Below are 25,353 nucleotides of genomic sequence, written 5' to 3' on the forward strand. Positions count from 1 at the left end.
TTATTTGCAGACCAGGTTTAAGTGAAAATAGGATCATAAAATTTTAGCCATATTGTAACCACGTATACAAAGCTCTTAGAAGGAAGGACACTCCATTCTTTTTTTTCCAAACAAAACATGGAGTACTGCTCATACAGGAATGGTTTATCTTGACAATGATTTCTGATTTTTTTTCTCATTCAGCCACCAGAAAAATAATTGACAAAAAAGATAAATCAATTTACTGTGAGAATTATACTTGCCTCTTTTTTGTTCATTTTAATAGACTCTCTCCACATTTACACTCCATAAAATTCATAGCTTTTAATGAGACTATTTAAATTGAAGATTATGTTCAGATATAATCACTATAGCATGTGCTTGATGAGGAAATAACCTTCTGACCTGATCAGATAAGATATGCTTGTAGAGAAAATGAAGTCTATTCTGTAGCACTTGTCTGGGGGCACATCTTTTAAGAATACTTATCTGACAGTGATAGCAATTATGAAGGTCACAGCTTTTTGTCAGGAGCAGCAGAGGTAGGTTACCTTATACACCATTATCTGGATATGTAATCTGACAGTTTGTCTTGCATGTGTACTAAATGACTTACATTATTATATCAGTCATCCATAAGCATACTCACTTAATCCACCTTTCTCCTGCCTTGGCTGTACAAACCCATTGGTACTGCTTTCATGAAAATAATTAATTCTGAGTTTGCAAAAAATATAGATTGTAACCCAGCATGATTTACATTGATGGCATTTGCCTAGCTGATCACAGTTGTACATTCCTGATCATATTAGTAATATGCTGCTTTTCCACTTTATGTTTTCAATATATATTTTCATAGCATTATAAAATACTTTTCACTGGGCTTTTTTGTGAGTTGTCATCATAGTCTCTTTGATTTACGTATGGGGTTTTGTATCTACATAGTGCCACATTTTGAACCTTCTAAAGCAAAGACTTTTTGCAGAAATCTCTGAAGTATTCAGAAAAGGCCTCAACTATTCAGAAACAGCCACTTCCTCTCATTTTCCTCAGATCTTCTACCAATAATTATACTGGTAGATAGAGCAAATTTCACTATCAAAAGTCATTCCCTTTCTCTGTCTTCTTTAGGAATAGGTCAAATTGTAAATTCTTGTGCTTATTGGTACACTCACTCATTCAGAGAGTATTGGTATAATATTCTCTGAATGAGTAAAACCAATTAGCAGCTGGTTTTACTTCATTTAGTACTGAATGATTTGTTCTTCTTGCAATCCATGGTATTCTCAACAATTCGAAGACTTTTCTTTTTCATTTAATCTTTCTGATGGTCCTCCTCTCACAGCCATATGCTACAACAGGGAAAATCCTGGCCAAGAGCAATATATCTTTGTTGTTGCTGAATATTGTTATTCATTTACTGTATATTATTATTCATTGATTGTTTTGTTCTAGGCAATGGACCAATTGCTCACTGTTTTTTGATCCCTATCCGTCACAGTTCCCTCCACATGCATCTTTCAGACCATCCTTCATTTATGTCACTGAAAACCTATATACAGGAGAAGGACGATTCCCAAATGTGATTATTATTAAGATTGTGAAGGAAAGAAATTTGTTAAAAGGAGGGGGGAGGATCTTATTGCATTGTTCTGTGACTGAGAATTATTACCAAGCTTGTCCAGCTGGATATCACCATTTCATGTGAGAATGGCATCTTTCTTTGCCTATTTCCCTAAAACAAGCCCCAGCTTGCTAAGATTTTACATATTGATTGATCAATGTGCTATCAAGTCATTTCTTTAAGTGATAAACAGTATATGAGACTGAGCACCATATTGTAAAGCATGCTTCTAAAGTTATGGCTCCCTCTTTTACTATATATTCCCATACAAGATATCTTTCTTTAGCTCACCAAAAAAAAAAAAAAAAGGCAAGGGCACATGTTGAAGGATTTTCCAACTTAAAATATGGTTTTTTAGGTCAAAGACAAATAATTTGGACACCTAATCTCAAGCTTCAAGATTGCTTCCTGGCAGCGTAGTCTTTCCTTGTTGTAAACTTTGTTCTCTCAGTCCTAATTATAATATTAGAATATCTATGACAGGTAGGTCTCCAGATCCTCCAAGCCATCTTAATGCTTAGAATGCAGTGCATCTTTGAACATTACCACATAAATGCTTTCTGTAGATCTTTTCCATAGATCTCAGTGAATCACTATGCTTTGTTCACTGTGCCACTTCCTCTCATAATTTTGGGGAACACCTTATGCCCAGGAGGTTCATTTACAAAACAAAAAGTTTTCCCATGCTGTAGGAGAAAGGTACTTTATATTTTACTCATAAATACCTGAAAGAAGGCTTTTGGAAGGACTTGAAGACCTGGCTGTGCCATCTGGCCTCAGGTGGGGAGGGAGGTCATCAGATATGGGGTTGGCTAGCCCCCTAGAGGCCTGGTGTTGCTTCCATTGGATTTTTCCTCTTCCCTCTACTCTGTGTAAATGTGTTTTTTAATAAATTTTAACTATGTATTTATTTATTGTTTTAATCTGTTGTAAGCTCCCCAGAGTCCCCCATTGGGGGGAGATGGGCGGGGACAAGTTTGATAAATAAATAAATAAATGTTAAGGTACTGAAAAAGGATAGGGGATTTTTACAAAACTAAGCCTCTGAGACATCAAATATTTTATGAAGGCCAAATGACAAAGTATAAAGCTTCTTTCATTTCATTTTGGCACTTTGGGATAGCATATTTTTCACTGACTTTACACAGTGGTGATTTATTTGGCAAGCTAGAGAGTTTACTAGTTAACCAATTTAATTGTTCTGTGTCTCACATTAAGGAATGGATGTGGAGATGGTTGACAGTCTCTTTTGGCTTTGGATCTACCCATGTATGGAATGATTTGTAGCCCCTCAATATAGGTTAAGGTGAGATGATTATTATTTATTCAATTAATATCCTGCCTTTCTGTCCAAGAGAGCGAGCTGTTGTATTTATTTTCACTTGATCAGATCTGAACATCAGTGCTTATCCTGCTTTCATTCTCCTGTCCCTTCAAATCCAAGTGAATTCCAAAGTCAAGCGGAACACCAAATATGGGTTCACTCTAATCTTCTTTATGTTGAAAGGGAACTATTGCCACTTTCCATTAAGAATGGATCTGCTCTACTTCTGTGAGGACATATTTACCATCAAGACAGCTAATGAAGTGAAGAATCATCAGTGATACACTTATGCTGAATGTAATAACTTATTGAGATCTCTCACAAACCTTCCACAAAGATATTTTTCAATTTTTTTTTCCCTTTGTGATGAAGAAAATTCAGTCAGGAATATTGTTTTATTCCTACACTCATTATGGCATAGAGGCTTATCTCTTTTAGTACATTGAAATTTTTTGTAATCATTTGTATGGAGAAATCCTTCTCTTTCTCTTATCCACTTATTTAGTGATTTATAAGTCTTTTGAATCCATGTCTACTTGTTGGTTACATCTTTTACTTTGAAAAACAGCATTTTTAATAGTCATAGTCCATTTCTGCAGGGTCTGTGAGTTTTGTGCTCTCCAGGCTGTTTTACTTCTCAGATTTTTCATAAGGAAAAGGCATTACTTTACCCCAAAATATTTTGTTCTTGCCAAAAGTGGTATCCAGATGACATTTGAGATGGTACTTGATTTTCCTGGTAATATTTCTGAGAACTCTGACTCCCTTAGAGACTTTCTTTCATCTTCCCAGTGTCCACCATTACCTTTTTTTTTCAATGGACTGCTGCCCAACCCTGCGTTGTCATTTGCTCTTGAAAAATAAGGGAAGGCCATCAGTATAATCTGCAAGGGGATTGTCTTGATTTTGATATGAAGAATCAGATGTTTCTTATAAAGCTGTGGGATCATTCCACTAGGGAAGTATCTTAATGAACAGCCTTCTTTCAGGTAATTTCTCTTCTAAAATTATGGAGGGTATGTACTTGGTGATAGTGGTCTCCCTTCTTTTGACATAACAGCATGGAAACTTGGATTCAAGTTGATGCTACTTTCTGCTTTCTTTTATTTGTCATCTCCCAGAATCTCACCTTTTGGGAAGCTTATTATTTGCCAGTAATAGAAAAATCTGGTTATTTACCTGTAACCCTGATTCTTTGAAAGGTCGTCTGTGAATCCACATAATTTCCCCCCATTCCTGCTCCATGCTATAGAGATTTTTCAGATTTTAGTGATTATTCTTTCAGTCAGTTGAATTGAGGAATATGAATAGAGCCACTTCCTTTGAGCGTGTTTTCTTTGAAGAAAGTCCTACCAAAATCTTATTTATCCGATAGGAAGATGAAGTTCCAGCCACCCAGTAATTACCAGTGAGTCGGTGGGTGCTTTTACATTTGCTGAGAGGAATCAGTGATGCTGTGTGAGTGAATAGAAGTGCAGAAGAATACAGACATCATGCTCTGATGTTACCAAATGTCCAATGTTGTTTGAAAGAATCTGGTTACGTCTTGAATTTAATGCTTTTATAATGTTTAAACAATACTGATCTCTCTTTTCTTTCCATCCCCATCTAGTTGTCTCTTTTTCTCACCTTAGCTCCTTGCTTTTCTTCCCTTTCCTTCCCAGTACAGCCACTCTTCCTCCTCACTGTAAACCCATCCTGGTTTTTTCCCCTTCTTTTTTGCAGTTTCTGCTGGAAGGAGGGAAAGATGCATGTGTTGTATTTGTGTGTTTCTATATGTGAGAGTGGTTTCTGTATGCAACGGAAAATGGTTTGTATTTGGGTCATCAATTAATTATATAAATGGTATGGCTTATTTTACATAAGCTTAATTTTAGTATGTGGTTAATAATATTTTTTTATATATATCCTGACCATGTCTTTTTTGGGAATGTAGTTCTAGCAGACACACACACACACACACACACACACACACAGAGTGTTATTTGGGAGGAAAATCTCCAGGATTGACAGGATTTTTCTCTCTGGTTCCCCCCACCCCTATCTATTTTTCCTTTTGTGTGGGGTGGTGGTGGTGGGGTCATCTTAAGCCAACTCTATCTGAATCTGTCCACTTACTTTATAAGGAAGGGAGTTTTTTTCCCTGACTAACCTGTGGATAAATTCTGTCTAACTTTTTATACGGTTAGTTCGATCTTATGATTTCAGTAATAACATAATGCTCAGAATGTAATAATTGTCCAGTTGTAATTTGTCAGAGTGTTTCTTTTCTGTAGACCTTAGTTGTGTTGGGGAGAGCAGAAACAAATACTAAGGGTAGTAATATTTAAGGCGAATGGCCAAGTTATCTATAAGTATATATTCAGATATTTGTTTTATTTGATCATCTGCCTGTCATATATGGTACTGTAAAAGAAACCAGTCAGTAGCAAAGGAGCATATAAGGCACTCAAGCACAACTGAGCTGTATTAATGTTTAAATATGCAAGCATTCACTGGTCATTTTGTATCATCAGTACTGATTACTGATTGATTGATTGAATTACATTTTAAAAGAATAGCTGTGACTGCCAAGCTAATACACCTCCATGAATTAAATATCATATAAGCAACACAGTGAAAGGCAATTCAAATTATACAGAGTCAACAAGTTTTAGTATAAATAAATAAACGGATGGAGTCCAAAGGCCCTTATGTTATTTTTAGAAAGTGTAGGTAATACCCAGCTAAAAAATATTGTTATTCTAATATAGCATATTTCCTCTTAAGAATTATGAAGACCTGGAAGTTACTTTTCTTTCAGGTACATTAGATAGGAGCTTTTTTTATTATTCATTGTGCATATATGGCACTTAATAGAGAGATATGTAAGCAAAGAGACATGAGGAATTTGCAGTGTGGTGACAGAAAATAAAGACAATAAAAGGAAATAAATACGGAAGAGCTATGGAAACAAGAGGTGAACATGGCCAAATGCAGCCATGCAGTCTCACAGACCAAAGTCTCATGGAAAAAAATAGTTTTTAGTTGGAAATTGGAAAAACAGAAAGAGTTCTCAGCATAAAGGGCTGTGATCTCTTTTGAGTGGCTCAGAGTAGTAATGATGGTCAGAAGCCAGAAGCAAGGGAATATATATGTGTGTGATATTGGGAAGCCTTTGGGAGGCTTCTGGAAGGCCATGTGTGGCCAGCAGCTGCCTCGCAAAGGGCCATGGCGGGTGCACCTCATCAGCAGCAGGAGGAAAAAGACTGTGAAGGTCAGCTGGGGGCGGCAGTGGCAGTGGAGTAAAAAGTGTCCAAAAGGGCAGAGACGGGGGGGGGGAGATAGGCACGTGGTGGGAGTTGAAGTGGAGGCGAGCGCAGTAGGGCAGGAGAAGCATGAGGTCCTTGCCTAACAACAGTGTGGTCCTGGCCTAATGATCGCAACCAGGACTACTGAAACTGCCGTCACTAAGCAGTGGAGTCACGTGATGTTTTGCCTAATGACTGCATCGCTTAGTGATGGAAATTCCAGTGCCAATTAAGTTTGTTAAGCAAGGACTACCTGTAATTGTACTGAAATAAGTTTCATTGATATGTAGAGGCAGTAGCTAGATTCATGGCATATATGAACCTGGGAATACTATAACTGAGAATACTACTTATAACTATGGAAACAGTAGTATTAGTATTAGCATTGTTGTACAGTTTCTTCTATGATAGTTTTTCTAAGAATATATCTTTATATTTAATAGAAAGGTAGTTCAGAAACTATTTTACTACTTTCTTTTTGTAGCTTCTTCTTTAACATGTATAATGCTAATGCTGCAATAATAAACAATAATACTTTTCAGCTGAGCTTCAATATGGCTATATATCATGATATATATGATAACAAAGAGAGAATGCAAAGAAGACCCATGCATGTTAAGGAAGGGTTAATATGGATAGCTAGGGGAACAACATAGCTTGAAGGAAAAAGGTGATGAGGGGAGTATAAGAGCCTGAAAATATTTGAAGAGCACATATATAGAAAAAAATGGCACTAAGAATTACTAGAGCTGTATAGAGATGCAAGTTTGAGGAATAAAATGATTATGTGGGTACACAAGGAACACCTACAGAGAACACATTAAAACAGCTGCATCTTCTGCTGAGTTCATGCAGCTGCTTTCAGTAGCTGACATGTGTTCCTGGGAAAAGTTGAGTTTGGTTTAAAATATCCTTGATTGATGCTATGTGCATGCTCATGCATGCTCCAGATTGCATTTTGCCCTTCCACTCTGCACTTCTGTGCAGCCCTAATAATTAAGTGAATTAAATGTGGAGCAACAATATTGAATCCAATCACAAATTGGTACCACTATTAACATAATTAACACCTTAAACAATTTTAATAGTTTGACTGATTAATTGTATTTATACACTGCTATAATGTATATAGCTTCCCAGTGGTTTACATCTATAAAGATATTAAAACAACATTAAACCATAATAATACCACAAATCCATAATATCGTAAAACTGATAAAGTTGGGGGCTGCTCATAACTCCCAAATACTCTCTTGAACAGTTACAGTTTTACTGGCCTCCTGAATGCCGTCAGGAAAGGGCACTAACCTTTTCTCAAGAGGATGGTTATTCCATGGCATAGGTCCACAATGGAAAAGCATTGTAAAAATATTCTTAAGATGTGACAAGAAATGACAATAAAATTCTACTCTTTTCCTTTGCTGAGAAGTCCTAAACATATTTCATAAATGAGTTAGTATTGCAGTCCTTATTTATTAATAGTTGTATGAGGTTTTAAGAGTTATTAACTATGCAGATTTGTGCAGTTTCCTTAACACTGTACTATTTTTGAGGAAAAGTTGTTTTCTCAAGTTTGTATATGAACTTTCCCTGTATCAGTGTAACAGACAAGGAAATAATGGCCCCAATCTGAAGAAATCTCTAAAAGTATGAGAGATTCAGTAAGAATATGATTCCATAGAGAATGCAACTGAAATGGATAGTGTTTAATGCTATTGGTAAATGCACAGTTTGATAATGAAGCTCAAGCTCAGATACCTTGGTCACCTAATGCGAAGAGAGGACTCTTTGGAAAAGTCCCTGATACTGGGAAAGATTGAAGGCAAAAGAAGAAGGGGACGGCAGAGGATGAGATCGTTAGATAGCATCACTGAAGCAATGAGCATGAACCTGAGCAAACTCAGGGAGGCAGTGAAGGACAGGAAGGCCTGGCACGATATGGTTCATGGGATCACAAAGAGTCGGGCACGACTTAACGACTGAACAACAAATGCACAATACATATGAAGTGCACTATTCAAAATGCACAGAAATCAGCAACTATCTGTAATCTTTCTATTATTCTAGAGATGCATTATTCATATTCAAAGCTGTTGTTGGCTAGAGGTCAGGTACAATTTCTGCTCCCTTTTAGCTCAAGACAGCAAATCATGGTTCCAATTTCAGAAGAACCCTAACTCTGGCAAAATTTAATGCCCTTCCAACAGCAGGGATGTTCCGTTTAAACAAAGACTTTGCCTTGATGGTAAAGGAATTACTGAAACATTAAATCATGTTTTGTTATATTGCCCTTATTACAAAGATTATTTGTAATATACATAGTACTCCAGCTGTATCACATTCATGATTATTTAGTTTTTATTATGATTTTTATTTGCTGCCTCAGAATTTATCATCTTTTTTGAATTGGTGAAAGATCATAATGAAGTTTATTGATTGCAGCTGAAACAAATCACAATCACCCACAAAATGTAATCAGTATTAAAATCTCCCTCACCACTGCACCCAAAGAAATCAGCTAAACTTATTGGTCATGCATTTCTGCTTGTGTTAAATTCTTTCAGTCCTCTTAGCTACTTTGAAATAACATGAAGATACTTTATTTAATTTTTCTATTTATTCATTTATTTTATTTATATCAAACAGCTGCTCGAGGAATCTAATATTGACTGGCATAGAGAAAATTAATTGCTTAGTCATGCATCATACTTCTTTTATGAGAAAGCTTCATACACCTGATACTTAGGCAATACTTAATTAATAGGGAGAAATGTGTGCCCTGCATCTGAGAAGAAAAAATTAGAGACACCAGGATGGGACAGGGGAGACCTGGCTTGGCAGTACTAGTTATGAAAAGGATCTGAGTGTTCTTGGGTATCACAAGTTGAACATGAACCACCAGTATGGTGCAACTGCTAAAAAAAAATAAAATCCAATCATCATGGGAATTGTCCCATTCTATCCTACTTTGGTCAAGTCCCACTTGGATACCGTCTCAGTTCTAGGCACTACAGTCTAAAAAGAACATTGGCAAATTGAAACAAATTCAGGGTAAAGCCACCAAATTGGTGAGAGGCTTGGAAACCTAGTCCTATGAGTAATGGTTAAAGGAATGGGATGTGTTTAACCTGTAGCAGAGAAGACTGAGGGAGATATGAAGGCTCTCTTAAGACATCTAAGGGGTGGTCATATAGAGGAGAAAGTGGACTTGTCAGATGAAGCTACAGGGAAGTAGATTCAGAGTAAATATTAGAAGGAATTTCCTGATGGTAAGAATTGACAACCAGAGAAATAGGTTATTATCCTTCACTGGAGGCTTTTCTTTTTAAAATTTTTATAGTAATTGTATTAAAAATTACAATTAAAAAGATAAAAACTAATGCAAAGTAAAAAATAAAAGAATAAAAAAAAATAGAAAGTTCAGAAAAGAAAAAATAGAAGAATAGAAAAGAAAAAAATAAGAATATAATAAAGAAAAATAAGAAATATATAAAGAAATTACTTCCCCCTTCATCATAGTAAGTATAAGCAATTTTTAGTAACTTATCACCTTCTCTTAAAATACAGCAAATGATCTCTTCTTCCCACATCCCATCTGTTATCTATAAACAAATCCTTAAAGTCTCGTCCTTCAGTCCTGATCAGCAAATGGCCATTGAGGATTAGCAGAGATAACATATCTATTTTAACCTTGATCAGATAAACCAACTTTATATTCCTTCCTTTTACTTTTAACAATCTTGATTTTTAGTTCCTTCAAATACTGTCCTAGAACGTGATTTCTTTTAATTTTTTTCTTTGTCCCATCTCATAAATTCTTCAAAGCTTTAACAAGTCTCTTTTGTAAATCCAATACAGGAAAGTTATGCAGGTAGCTCTATTGGTTTTTTATTTGTATATCCCTTTTAATTATTAAGACACCAGCTGGTTTCATTTGTATGTCCAGTGTAGCATCTTTTTCCATATCATTCTTGTAGCCTGTCATTTTTAAATTCACTTTCAGATCATTCACAGTCTTGTCCAGTAAAACTTATTCCTGTTCCATAACATCTTTTAAACACAGTCTATCTATAATGGCAGACACTCTTAAAATTAACTTCTGGGTCCATTGTTCAAAAATATCCTTCAGTATATCCTATGTTAAAATATTTTGCTCCATTCCATATTAGTAGGTCAAATTTAAGTGTTGTTCTTCTTTAATTGTAACCTTTAGTTCCTTTTGGTTCCCTCTAGTGTCCAATCTTCAAAGACTCATCCAATCATATTTTTTTTAAAAGAGAATTCAAAGCAAAAGCATTTTCCCATAGGAAGGATTCTTATAATTAATTCCAAAATCTTATTTCAAATCCATTTGGACCCTTAGTCCTTTTGTAACTTTCCAAAATCAAAGTTCTAATCACCCTTTTGCTGTTTATTCCAAAAGATTTTTTTTAAGCCCTTAGTATTTAAAACTTCTTTCAGTAAGGATTGAAGGAAACTCACCCAGTGCTGTAAAATGTGTTGATCCAAAGGTTTCTAATAGCTGAAAAGCAGTTAACAAGCAATTTCCAAAAGTGATTACAAAAGGAAGTATGTAAATCCAGTGCCTTTTAAAGGTGCCAACTGCAGTTTGAACAAAAAGATGGCTATTCCCTCGTGTCTCAGAGTTCTAAACCTTCTGTAGATCACTATCTTGTGGTCTCCTCCTGAGAAGCAGCTGTTTGGAGCACTTGTGGGTGATCTCAAGTCCTCTCCTTGTCTGGAGAGGAATTACAAAGAGCCGATCTGCTTGCTGGCTCTTCATTCCATTGCGGTCATCTTCAGTTCACCGTTTCTTCCCCAGAAGTCCCTTTACTGGAGGTTTTCAAACAGAGGCTGCATAGTAAACTATTCAAAATGCTTTAGCAGATCTAAGTGTACTTGTCATATATTATAACATTTAGTGAAAGTTGGTACAAAATACATTTCTAGAATCTCATGTGATCCTTCTACTTCCATCAACTTTTTAGAGGGATCCAATTAAAAATATTTTAGTATCTAGATAAAGTACTGAACAGCCATTAAAACATTGTTATTTACACCTTACAACCAACTGTATGAAGTTTATTGCAGTTTAAGGTTAATTCTCTTCTCTTCTCTTCTCTTCTCTTCTCTTCTCTTCTCTTCTCTTCTCTTCTCTTCTCTTCTCTTCTCTTCTCTTCTCTTCTCTTCTCTTCTCTTCTCTTCTCTTCTCTTCTCTTCTCTTCTCTTCTCCAGGAATGTTGTCTCTGTAATTTGAGAGGTGGAGCACTCAAGCAAACTACTGATAAAAAGTAAGTGACTTATCCAATATAATCAAACTCGCTCTGTTTCATCTTTGTTATTTTACCAACAATACTGAATTTTGAAAAGAAGTATTACCAGCAGTTCATCTAGTGCATGAGAGGGCAATCTCTGGCCCTCCAAATGGTGTTGAATTAAATGCTGGGTGGGATTGCTGGGAGATGTAATTCAGCAGCATCTGTAAGTTCCCTTAGTGTAATTTGCTCTCTGTGGCAGGCACTGTTTTCACTAGAATCCAAAGACTGGTTTGAAAAACAGGATCATTGTGGCATAAGAATCTCTACTCATTTTCAGTTCCCAACAATAACAATTGGGACACCATGTTAATGAAGAATTATTTACAGATTATCTTGGTGACAAACATTACTTATAAAAGAATCTATAGGTAAACTACTGCTATTTTTAAAGCCAATTGTGATAAGTAATTACAGTATCTTATCTTATGCTTTAATATACAAATCTGCCTGTTCTTGTTTTCCCATTGATTGTTTTCCCTGTATGTTGCATTTTGGAGAATAGTAAATGGTTTCTTATTCACTTCATTTGCTCACAGTTTTATAGTATATCTATTTATCTACTTAATTCAGTTTCCAGCTTATGTTGCCCCAGGATAGGAATGTTCAGAGCAATGTAAGTGTAGTACATTTTAATCATAAGTTCTTTTCCTCAAATCTCCTCACTATATGCCAATTAAAAAAACAACAAGAAACTTTTGTTCTCATACAGAACTTTCCCTGAATATGTACCTTTTGTTCTTGCAAAATTGCTCAAAATTTAAAGAAATACAGTATCTGAAGAATATTTTCAAATGTGCACGTTAGTTTGAGAAATATGAATCAAGTTCACTTAAAAATGCAGATCAAATGAATTCTGTGACATACGTAGTTCATGGCTACAAATACTAAAAGCTTAAGTTAAATGTACATAAGGTATATCAAATATCGCAAGACTTAAGGACTGCCCCAGGTTTTTTTTGCTGCACTTACAGTACATGTACTTTCTGTGCACATAAAATAATCAAGTGAATGTTTGGGATATATCCATTGGTGCTGTGGAACAATAAACTGGTCTAATGTTTGTCAAGTTAGAGACAAAGTTTGACAAAGCTCTAGTACAGAGTATCTTAGGAAACTGAATGTACAGTTGCAAGTTACAAGCTAAGTGTGGAATAGAAATAAAGGAGTATCAACTGAATTTGAATATACCAAGATACCAAGTAGGCATGTTAAATTCTAGGTCAGTTTAACCCTAAGGTAATATTGGAATACCAAATAGGTAACCACTTTACAATTAAAGAATAGATAAATTAGATATTTTAAAACCTACTAACAGTACTGTATATCGTTAATTAAATCAAGTAAAATTAAACAAAATACAAAATAAAAGCCAGAGAGGCCTGTCACCAGGACCAATCCAGAAGCAACAAGTCCAAAATTGGAGGAACATCTCATTCCTCAGATCAAATGAAGTGGCAGTGCACTAATGTGCACATTTATACCTGACATTTGGCACCTATCCTTGGAACAAACTGATTTTTTTTAAAGATTAGTACTAAAATAAAAAATATCTCCTCCTCATCTTGGCATGTTATGAAGTCCAGCTTCCAGTAGTATCTCTTTCCAGGATATATATGGTTCCTGCATAGACTTCTTAGCTTTCTTAAAATAATTAAAACAGTTGATGTTGTAGTCCAGTGTTATGTTTGAAAGTATGCTATCTTTTCCTCACCAAAAAAAAAAAAAAGTAAAGGTGAACTATGGTATAGAGAGCATTCTGCAGAGTAAGAGGGGATGGTGGGGAGGTACCTTACCAGTTTTCTTTCTGGTAAATGGTTGCTTTTTGATTAGCCATACCATCATGACAGGCATTTAAGAAATGGACAACCTGCTGGCAGCTATTTTGTAAGAGCTCCCATGGCATGTGCTTAATATTCCAAATGCATTCACCAGCTCCAAAATATTACCTATTCCTGGTTCAGTATTTTCACTTAACACTGAATCATGACATTCACCATTATTGCTTATATTTTTGCACTTCACTGTCTTGAATAAAGTAGTGACTTGAGAAATTTCGTTATTTCAGTATTTTCGCATTTTCAGAGAATGTGTCAGACAATAGAAAAATAGTCTACAAGATTTGTCTAAGACCTCTGTTACTTTGTGTATATTTTGTGAAACTGGTAATTCAAAATCTGAGCATTCATTCATTCATTCATTCATTCATTCATTCATTCATTCTGGGGTAGCCCAGTTTCCATCTTATTACCTTGACAATATACCCACCATTTTCAAGGAGAACTTTGGGAATTGTTTGAAGTCCTGAACCTCATGGATAGGGAACCAGAAGAACTGTGGAATGAAATCAAAGACGTTGTTAAGGATTAATGTGAAAACAGACTACCAAAGATTATGAAACAGAAGAAAGCAAACTGGATATCAGAACGAACAGTGGAAATTGCCAAGAAGAGGCCAAAACCAAGGAAGACAAAGATCTCAGAAAGGAATTTAATAAAGAATTTCAGAGAGCTGTTAAAAGAAATAAGAAGCAGCATTACAACAATATATGTAAAGACATGGATCATGGAAACAGACAGTAAGGGAAGAAATAAGGGAAGTCTTCCAAAAGTTTTCTGAACTCAGAACTAGGTTCCAACTTTGAATTGGCATCCTAAAGATGACAGTGAACAGATAATAACTGATTCAAAGAAGATCAAACAAAGGTGGAAGGGGTATAGTGAAATTCTGTACAATATAGATGTCATTATCCAAGATAACTTGGAAGGTATTCCCTATTTACAAGAACCTCTAGTACTAGAAGATGAAGTTAGATCAGCCCTCCGGTCATTACCAAATCAGAATGCTGCAGGAATAGATGAAATATTGAAATTGTTGAAATATTTAATTGTTATACACTGCCCAGAGTCATTTTATGTGAGATGGGTGGCTATATAAATATGATAAATAAATAAATAAAAATATCAACAGAAATATGGCAAGCAACAGAAGAAGAATCAGTAAAGGTTCAAACCAAGTTATGCCACTGAATGTAGACAGAAACACAGTGGCCAACAGTTTGGAAGAGGTAAATCTACATATTAATACTAAAGAAAGGTGGTTTAAGACTGTGTGCAAACGATTGTCCGGTATCCTTAATTTCACACACTAGGAAAATAATGCTGAGGACCTAGTCTAATGCAGATTACAGCCCTACATGCCAGACGTGAAAGCTGGCTTTAGAAAAGGCTGAGGAACATGAGATATTATTGCTGATACATGCTGGATAATTGAGAAAGCCAAATAACACTATAATCATTGATGATTGAAAGGCCTTTGATTGTGTCAATAATGTCAAACTGTGGAATGGAAAAATGGGAATCCCAGAATATCTCATGGTTCTTATGCAAAAGCCTATACACAGGTCAGGAACCCACAGTGCAGACAGACCATGGTGAAAAAGTTTGGCTCCAGGTTGACAGAAGAGTGAGGCAAGGATGTATACTGCCCCCTTATTTATTCACTCAATATGCAGAATATATATTGACACTTTATGGAAGTGAAAACTGAACTTTGAAGGAGAATAGAAAGAGTATTGATGCTTTTGATCTTTGTTGTTAGAGAAGACTCCTGGGAATACCATAGATAGCCAGGAAAACAAACAGATTATCAAACAAATCAAGCCAGTGTTCTCACTAGAGGCACAGATGACCAGGCTCAAATTATCATACTTTGGACACATTATGCAAGACCTAGCTCTCTGGAGACATCTAAAATGCTGGGAAAGGTGGAAGGAAAGAGAGGAAGAGGACAACCAGCAGCAACGTGGATGGACTCAATTAGAGTGGCGATGGGTACACCATTGGAAGTTTTGAAGGACCAGATTGGAGGCAGATCGTCCTGGAGAAAATCTATGTGGTTGGTAAGAGTCATCACTGATTTGATTACTCTTAGCACATAATCAGGTCTAACCATATTAATGGCAAGGAGCACCTTATAATTTTGGGTATAATGGTATTATTTTCCCGTACTTTGGGAGCATTTTAATATGAGTAGCTGTTGAATAACACAAGCTGCTGACAACCAGCTCTGAACTACTCACACTGAGTAAAGGAGTCTGTATGCCATGCAAAGCTTTGCTAGTGATGCTTGAAAGAAGAATGTGAAGGCTGAGGTTGGGACAGTGATAGTTGTAGGAGGATGCAGGAAGAAGTAGTTGAGCATGAACAGCAGGCAAAGAAGAACGGAACCAGAGACGAAGAATAGCAAATAAATTGAAATGAGGAGAAGAGGGACAAGGAGATAGACACAGAGAAGGACTTGGCTGGAGCATCAGAATTGGAAATAACACTTGAGAGACTGGGCAAAAGAGTGGTATATAGCAAATTGTTGCAGTTTGGAGGGGATAAGGCTGGAGTTATAGTGTCTGAGTGGACTTGACTAAATGGATTTATTTATTTCTATTTTTATATTTTAATAGCATTTCTAGGTCGTTCTATTCCCGATGGACACTAAATGGTGAAGAGTGAAACAGTAATAATACCATTAAAATAAAACAACTAATACAATAGGATTCCTATAAAATAATTTTTTAAAAAAGATTGAATTCATCTAGGGCATAAACATGATAAAATAAGACTTTCACCTGTCTCCCTCTGGGATAACAGAATTCCAGAAAGTGGGAGCCACTACTAGAGGGTGTGTCACCTTGTATAACTTGATGTCATCAGCATATTGCTGATATTTCATGCCCAACCTCCTCCAGTAGCTCCCTATAGATACTGAACAGTGTAAAGGAGAGCACAAAGTTCTGAGGAACCCCACACTACAATAAGCAAGGACTTGAACTCTTCTCCCTTAGCATCACTGACTGGTACCTCATGCTTAGGTAAGACTGGAACCACTGTAAAACAGCGCTTCCCTCTTCCAATCTTTGCAGGTGGGCCAGAAGGATACCATGCTTGATGGTATCAAATGCCATGAGGTTGCTTAGCGTGACCAAGAAGGATGCACTGTCCCCATCTAGGTCCTGAAAAAGGTCATCCACCAGAGGGTCCAGTGGGACCAGCACTGTTTTTGTTCCATGACTGGGTCTGAATCCTGACTGAAAAGGATCCTAATAATTTATTTTATCTACAATCCTCTGAAGCTAATTCCAGACTACCTACTTAATAACCTTAAAAAAAAAAGAAGGTCCACTAGCAGTGGAATTCAAACTACAGAGGACCATATCCACTTACTCAGCTCTATAAGTTTAGAAGAATCCAAAATCATCACATAAAATGGATTAATGGAGGGAGAGATAGGTGACTTTTTTTTTTGCCATGTTGAATTAGGAAGCAAGTGTCCCCAAGAGAAGAAGACTTGGCCACTATTATAGGAGGCCACTATTATAGGAGAATAAACAGTGAAAGGTGTTGACATAGCTGCTGTAGCTGCTTCCAGAATCAACAGAGATATGAGCCTCAAGGGGTTGCATGTGAGGATGGCTACAAACTTCGTCCCAACTTCTGAACAGTGGCTGAATGCTTGGTTCCCAGAGAACAAGCAACCTGAAGGGCTTCCCTTCTCCCAGGAATGAGACACCTTTGGGCGGGTGGACAAAGTAGGTAGCAGGCTGGTGAGAAGAGATGCTGAGGTAGAAAAGTCTATGAGACACCTGAAAGGAGTATCCAAGGCCTGGCTCAAGGCCTGGTGATAATGAAGAGAGGCTTAAGAAAGATGAGATAATGTTTGCCAGGGGGTTATATTCTGAGGGTTCAGGCTAGTGAGACGCCTGTGGGGCTGAGGAGGGGGTATCAGAGAGTAGGGGATGATTGAGATTGTGGCAAAAAATTAGATGTGTCCAATTTTGAATGTTTATTTGAGGGAGAGACAACAGCCTTGAAAGAGAGAGTGGTGTGCCTACTAAGAGGTTAATCCTCGGTTCGTATTTTTGGACAACAATTCTCAACTTTGGCTGAATGAGAAGTGGTGAGACAGCGGTTACAGAGGGATCTGGATGAAATCAGATTTTCCAGACACCTTTCACAGGTTCAGACCGGACAATTGGTCATTCTTGTAGGTGACTTGAGTCAGGACTTAGATTGAGGGAGAGTGCCCTGGTTGCACTTCATCTCAGTCTTATTCAATACTGCTGATTATGATATCCTTTTGGCTCACCTGCAGAGCTTGAAAGTTGACACCATTTTGCAATGGTTTCACTTATTTCTGACTGGAGTGTTGCTTGGGAAAAAAGGCACCCTTGGACATTCCCCCATCCTTTTCAATATCTACAAGAAACTACTGGAAGATAGCCTTTTTAATATCTACATGAAACTACTGGAATTATTATTTTTGAATAATTTGCTTTATTACATATCGTTTTATGCTTTATTTCATATTTTAAAGCAAATGGTAATAGTACATCTATGAAAATAGTGTAGAAGACTATTAAATGAATAATTAAATATGTAAATGTTTAATTGAATGAAATTAATTGTACTTCTCTGGTTTTTCTTTCCCAAATATATTATTGTTATAGAGATTAAATCATAATATAACTATCCACTGTTTTAAATTAATTAAAATCATTAATATCACCTCAATATCAGTTTTTTAGAACTAAATATGAATTAAGTTTCAAAAATTGCATAATTGAGTACTGCTGGAAATAATCATGTGGAGAAAAAAATAAACTAAATTGAATATATTACTTTTATTTGATGTGTCTATCTGAAGGTTATGTTTAAAAATGAATTCAGCACTTTAAGATATTTAAAGCCATGATCTTGATGCGTTCAATTTATGTGCCACAAAATTTTGGAAATGCTATGCAAAAATAATTACATGAATTTTTGTTTTAAAGTTTTTAATGTTTGTATTTCTTTTGTGTTTGTGTGTGTGTGCTTTATTGTAATTTTATAGGTGGGCTCATGTAATGTGTGCAATTGCTATCCCTGAAGTCAGATTTGGTAATGTCACGGAAAGAACACCAATAGACACGAGCAGGATACCACTGCAGAGATTGAAACTGGTGAGCAATAATAGTCTAAACTTTCATTCTAATATATAATTTTGGTCTTAAGACTGAAATGCATAGCAAATTTTACAGATTAATATATAACCAATACATGCACCATACATTGCTGTATTTTCAATAAACATGCTTTAACATTTGCCTAGCAGTAGCAGACTGAAAGCATATTCATCTGAAAGATTATAACATCACATGGTTTAGTGTTTTTTTTTAAAGAGTTTTACTCTTTCTTGCTATTATTTATTTATTTTGCTCTACTGCCAGCAATAAGCCCCAACATTTTCTTAGGTTTCTAAAATAGGTAAATTGAAATATTTAGACAGAGATTTCATGGGGTATAGGTACAGTATTTCTATGCCAATGCTAGAAATCTTGGAGCCAAAATGAGAAAATTAGAATACCAATTGCAAACAAAAAAATAGATATAGTAGATTTAACTGAAACCTTGTAGAACAATTGGATATGGTTATTCCTGGATACAAACTGTAGAAAGGCTAGGCAAGGGGTTGGGTGGGGGTCTTGCTTTTTATTTGAAAGAGGATACAAAATCTGATGTACTAAAAACATTGGAAGACTGGATTCTTCTAAGAATAATTGTGGCAACCTGTAGCCACAGATAGAGATATGCTATTGCCACCTGATCAAAATTCTGAAAATGGTCTTGAGATGTTGAAAGGCATCAGGCATGCAAAGGAAAAAATGTAATAATGCTCAGCCCATGACAAAGAAATAAAATTTCTAGATATCCATATAATTAAGCCTTAGAACAGAGGGGAGGCAACTCTAGATTTACCTACATGATAACCATGATTCATAAGTGTTGTGAAACCAGTAGGATACATCAAGTGGAAAACTGTTGATTCTCCATAGTTATGTTTGACTACAAAAGGGAAAATTCTTGAAATTGAAGGGACTGATGAAAAAGAGACTGACAGGAAATATCAAGAGGACCAAATTTGTTTATGCTTAGAGTTTAACAATTAAGAATTGAGACTTACCCAGAATTGTCCAACAGATCTGGACAATTTCCATCCAGTCTTCAACCTTCCCTTTCTGGCGAACATTGTTGAGAAGACAGTTGACTTACAGCTCAAGAGGGCCCAGGAAGAAGCAGATTGTCTGTCTCCCTTTCAGTCAGGATTGAAGCCTGGCCACAGTACTGAGACAGCATTGATTGCATTTTTCAATGTCCCTTGGTTGAGTATCCTGGCTCTCTTTGATCTCTCAGTGGCCTTTGATACCTTTGATCTATATCCTTCTGGGCTGGATCAGGGGATTAGGAGTATGAGGCATTGTATTACGGTGGTTCTCCTTCTTTCTGCAGGGCCAGTTCCAGTCAGTGTTGGTGGCAGAGAGAGGTCAAGCCAAAGGCACTCCTGCTTTGTGGGGTGTTTCAGACCTCTACTTCTCCTCATTTCTATTTAATTCTCCTTTAATTCTATTTAAGCTGCTGGGGGGAGGTCATCTATTGTCATAGGGTGTGATATCATCAGTATGATGCATCTCTGCCATGGGCTGACCAAGAGTGCCACTGACGTTCTTTCCTGGTTCCTGGATACTGGGGTCTGAATGGGGAGAACAGGCTTTGGCTCAACCCTGGCAAGACTGAGTGGCTGTGGGTTTTTAAGCCTCATGGCTCTGTAAATCTTCCATCTTTAACTCTGTCTGTGGGTGCACTTTCCCAGCTAGAGCTATTGTGCAGTATGGGGGTCCTCCTGGATTTATGGCTCCTGTTCAAAGGGCAGGGACTGGGGCTTTACATAGGTTTGTCTTGTGTGCCAGTTGTGCTCATTCCTGGACTAGGAGTCCTTGCTCACAGTGAAATCATGCCTTCTCTGTGTCTGTGCCTGTCCTGTGGAACAGTATTCCTCTGGAAGTCTGGATGACCTCGACCCTGTTAGCCTTGCATAAGGCTCTGTTCCCCCAAGCATTTGGGCCAGGAAATTAGGCAAGCTCTGGTGGCAATGAAGCTTTTTGTTTTGTTGGTTGTTTTAACCAGGTTGTCATGGGTTATATATTGTTGTGGTGATTGTGTACATCACCCAGAGTCATTGCTGTAGGGTGGGCAGCTCTGTAAATAATTTAAATAAAGAAATGAATTCCACAATGTAAGAAGTCCAGAAAAAGTCCAGAATGGCTATCTATTAGTGTCCTGTATAAATTTCCTTCAGGAAATGCAAAAGCTGTCCTAATGAGGAGAATAAACTTGCAGAATATATGTATGCAATAAGGAATTATAGAAGCCCAGAAGAAAACATTATGGGAAGCAATAAAAACGTTAAATATATTTGAAGCAGAAAAGCAGCCAGAAAAGTGATTGGGCTGTTAGGCAACAAAATAATGAAATGGAAGCTCAAGAAGGTTCTGGAGATTGCTGAGAAACTGAATAAATTCTTTTGCATCTGTCATTGCTACAGAAGGTATAGGATAGATATCTGAACCTGTATTGATTTTCTCAGAATGGAAAACAGAACTAAAACAACCTGAGATAACAAGAGAAGATATTCTAGGACATCTTTTTAGGGACCTGAATATAAGATTGTTAAATGACTAGCAAAAATATGTCGCAAAAGTGAGCAGATAGGGCTCAATGCCAATTGACTCGAAATCATCCAGTGTGACTTCATTGTTACCAGAGAGACAGGAAACTTGGCTGTTCTTTTTGGTTTTGGTTTTATTATTTTTGTGAGATGTTTTATGTGCTAACATTGTTTATTGTGGCTATTTAAACATATTCTGATTCTCCTGTAACCTGCCTGGTAAGACTTTATGTTCTAAAAATACTAGTAATAAGTGTAGCAGACAATAAATATTTGATGGATTTATTGAAACTCTTTTCAGTTGCTACCTAAACCTCTGAGTGAGCAGAGGACAGCACAAAAAATAATTCTCTCTTAGGGCATTTCAGTTGGGGCTCTTCTTATCTTCAGTTTTGGAGATCAGTGGTGTTCGGATTGTAAGATGAAGACTAAATAATAAGATTAGCTGGACAACATCCTTTTCCCTCAGCTAAAGATTTTTTGGAGCTCAAATGGACCGTAGCATATCAGTATGTATATTGCTTCTTTGCTTATTTCATGTATGAATTTATCTTTGAGATACAAGTCTTCCACAGCTGAAAACAAGGAAATTGCCAGCAGTTGCTCAAGTCATGAGCACAGATGTTTATTATACACATGAAGTATCTGGTTAGCTCACAAACAGCAAGAAGAATATTTTATTTTTAAAAATAGCTAATGTTTTCACTCCCCTCAGGGAAAAAAGGGTAAAAACAGCTTTTATTTACGCAAGCAATGAACTGTTCATATGCTTTGGACTTTCACATTGTCAGCATTAATCTTCATAAAATTCCAGATGTTCTGAGTAAAGTTTTGTATATGTATAAAAAAATGAAAAGCCCATTTAAAATACTGGCTAAGTACAATTCAACAATAGTTTCAGAGCTGGTCCCCCTTCCAGAAAACTTTTTTGGGGAAAAAACCCCCCTGAAAAGAATAATTATGCAGAACTGTATTATGAAGATTTTCATTTTCACATTCTTGCACAGTAGCATTATTTTTTAATATGATATTACTGAAAAATAGGAAGTAACTTAAGGACTGGCTTTACTTTTTAATAATAATTGTGAAGCTGAAGTAATTGTACGGCAGAGGCTGACGGCCAAATGCAGCCCTATTAAATCTTCAATGAAGTGCCCAGAAGCTTCCAAAAGTTGTTACTAAATTTTAATTTCAATGCAACTGAGGTAAGATGTCATTAAATCATGCCTGGAGAATAATCATATTAACTATATTTAATTTTTATTAAATGGAAAGGGAAGGAAATTTAGTTTTTGTCCTGTCCTGCCCTCCACTTTTTGCACCCTAGCATGCCTCTCAAAGGCCAAGTGCTATCTTCAGTCTGGATAAAAAAATAGTGTACCTGCTGTAAAGCATTAGGATAAAGATGTAGCCAATTGTGGCAACACAGAATGATAAATGTGGAATAATGTGCTTATGTATGTATAAAATAATATAAATTATTGTATTATGAGATTAATATAATGATTAAAATAAGTGATTAATGCTTGGGTGCAAACTTCTGGACTTCATTGTATTGTCGTCATGTCTTCTTGCTTAAAATTTCTCTTGATTTTCAGCAGATTGAATGACATGGGGAGTAATACTTATTTGTATGATGACTGGCAGTGATTTTTCTTTTCTGCTACATAGTTCCCTATTATTTTTACATTTCAGACATATTTCTCCAAGCAGAGGGAAAAATGAGTTTGAACAGACTGAAGTTGCCCTGGGCTTTTGATTACCTCATATTTGTATTTGAGAAGTGAATCCAGTGAAAGCATGAGTACTTTCTGAATGAGGAATACTATTTTGAAAATAAAATTACACAGCAATGATAGTAAATCTATGAGTTTTTCAGTATGTGGTAAGGTCAAAGTTTTATCTGTAGAAATGAATGTGCTTATAAATGTGTACCTGAAGGCAAATAACTGTAAGCCTGAAAACCAAAGATCATCATTTTGACCCTTGAAAAAGGTGATCCATTTTAAAAACAAATTTACTCTAGTATGCCATTTTTTTTAATGGAACTGTGGGCATAAAGGTGTCCATGTTTTTACCCACTTTTAAAATAAAATTTAAAAACAGAACTAAAAAATTTGCCCGTTATCTTGGGTTTAATTTTACAAGAAAATGATTAAGTACAAAGTTTTGAATAGCTGCACCCTTTTTTCTAGCAATGTACCAATATTGACACTGATACAGTACAGTGTTGTCATGCAATTCCTGGAATATAACTATTGATTAACTTTCAGCATTTCAAAAATATTGCTGCAGGCAGTAATATGAGGGAAAGTCATTATACTGAACATTAACTTACACATTGACTATCTGACTTCCATATATTTTCTGTTTTGGAATAATACTCAGAATTGTTCAACCATATTTCTACAGTGTTTCAAAAGTAATATTAAAATACTTCGATGAATGCATGCATTTTTCAGTTAGAATGTTGTTAAAATATAGTTAGTAGACTAACAATTCACAAGAGGGTTTTTTTGTCAGTTAATAATGTATGGGTGCATTAAAAGGATGCTAATACGTAAAATATATTTTATCATACAACTTTTTGTGGCTCTGATTTTAATAGTGTAAAAATGAATGAGACAAGTCATCTGCTTATTGTCAAAATCATATTTTGCAGTAAATTGATTTTGCTGTGGTTAATTTTGTATGTAAGTAATATAGCTATAAAATATTTTCTATAAAATATGTATTGGACTGATATTCATAGAAATCTTTTAAAATCCTAAATGTATGAAAGTGAATTGTAGAATGTATATTTAGCATTATTCTTCCTGAATACAGGTTTCCATGTTTACAATTATATTTTTGTACAAATCAAAACTATTCAAGACTTTAAATGATGGAAAAAATATTAAATACATTCCACATACCTCTTAAGAACACATTATTTTTACAATATGTACATATTAGAACATATTTACAGACATTTATGCATATAGACAATGATTAAACAATGTTTGGATGTCTATAACAGAGTAAATGAAATTTTCTTTTATATCACTGATATATAAGTTATTTACAAAGAGTTAAATCTCACCTGTTTTCATATCCATAAATAATTTGGTCAGTGGTACATATAAAGATCATTTACAAATATCATTGTGAGCATAAAAGTCTGTATTCATGAAGAATAATTCTAAATGTAAGCGCTAATCATTTATTTTCATACATTGGGAGTACTTAACAATATATATCATGTTTGTTTTAAATTATTTTTTAATTTTAAAATTATTTTTAATTTATTAAAATTAAATTTAACAACTTAAATTATTAAATTTATTATATATGAAAATTAATAAATCATTCCTTTATTTAATAAATAAATAATGAAACATTTATCAAAAAGATATAGCTGCAGCTTTACATATCATTTCCTTATTCTCGCAAATATGCAATAAACAGACTTAACAGATTTCAGTTTAGTGTATTTCAGATGCAATAGATTGAGCCTTTCCATTCTGCGCATGCATTAAATCCCACTCACAGTTTTGCACAGGTGTAAAATATGTATCCCCTTCATGGATCACTGCCTTGTCATGGCGAAGGGGCTTGTGTAACTCAGTGAAGCCATGAGCTATACCGTGCAGGGCCACCCAAGATGGACAGGTCATGACAGAGAGTTCTGACAAAATGTGGTCCACTGGAAAAGGAAATGGCAACCCACTCCAGTATCCTTGCCAAGAAAACCCCATGGACAATGTCAAAAGGCTAAAAGATATGACGCCGGAAGATGAGCCCCTCAGGTCGGAAGTTGTCCAATATGCTACTGGGGAAGAGCGGAGGGTAATTCCAAGTAGCTCCAGAAAGAGTGAAGCGGCTGGGCCAAAGCCGAAAGGACGTTCAGCTGTGGATGTATCTGGAAGCGAAAAGAAGGTCCGATGCTGTAAAGAACAATATTGTATAGGTACCTGGAATGTAAGATCTATGAACCAAGGCAAGCCGGATGTGGTCAAACATGAGATGACAAGATTGAACATCGACATCTTGGGAATCAGTGACTTGAAATGGTGAAATTGAGATATCAAAGGAACGTTTAGTGCAAAGATGGGCATGATAAAGGACAGAAAAGGTAGGGACCTAACAGAAGCAGAAGAGATTAAGAAGAGGTGGCAAGAATACACAGAACTATACAAGAAAGATCTTAATGTCCCTGATGTCCATGCTGGTGTGGCCACTGACCTTGAGCCAGACATCCTAGAGAGTGAAGTCAAGTGGGCCTTCAGAAGCATTACTAACAAC

At 36.0% G+C, this 25,353-nt stretch overlaps 1 protein-coding gene across 7 annotated transcripts in view; it reads left to right on the forward strand.

The window, feature by feature from the left end:
* The window catches only part of KDM4C (lysine demethylase 4C), a 254,503-nt gene that overhangs the window by 175,883 nt on the left and 53,267 nt on the right, over window positions 1–25,353 (forward strand). For all 7 annotated transcript variants that reach the window (XM_088129849.1, XM_088129852.1, XM_088129854.1 and 4 more), the window contains 2 exons: window positions 11,453–11,508; window positions 18,418–18,526. In XM_088129849.1, coding sequence (XP_087985975.1) covers window positions 11,453–11,508; window positions 18,418–18,526 — 165 coding nt within the window. The remainder of the gene's footprint in view (window positions 1–11,452; window positions 11,509–18,417; window positions 18,527–25,353) is intronic.

The sequence above is a fragment of the Python bivittatus genome, unplaced genomic scaffold, assembly GCF_059951505.1.
Source record: "Python bivittatus isolate LINGU-HERP-01145 unplaced genomic scaffold, Pbiv_v1 ctg000850_np1212, whole genome shotgun sequence".
Taxonomy (NCBI): Eukaryota; Metazoa; Chordata; class Lepidosauria; order Squamata; family Pythonidae; genus Python; species Python bivittatus.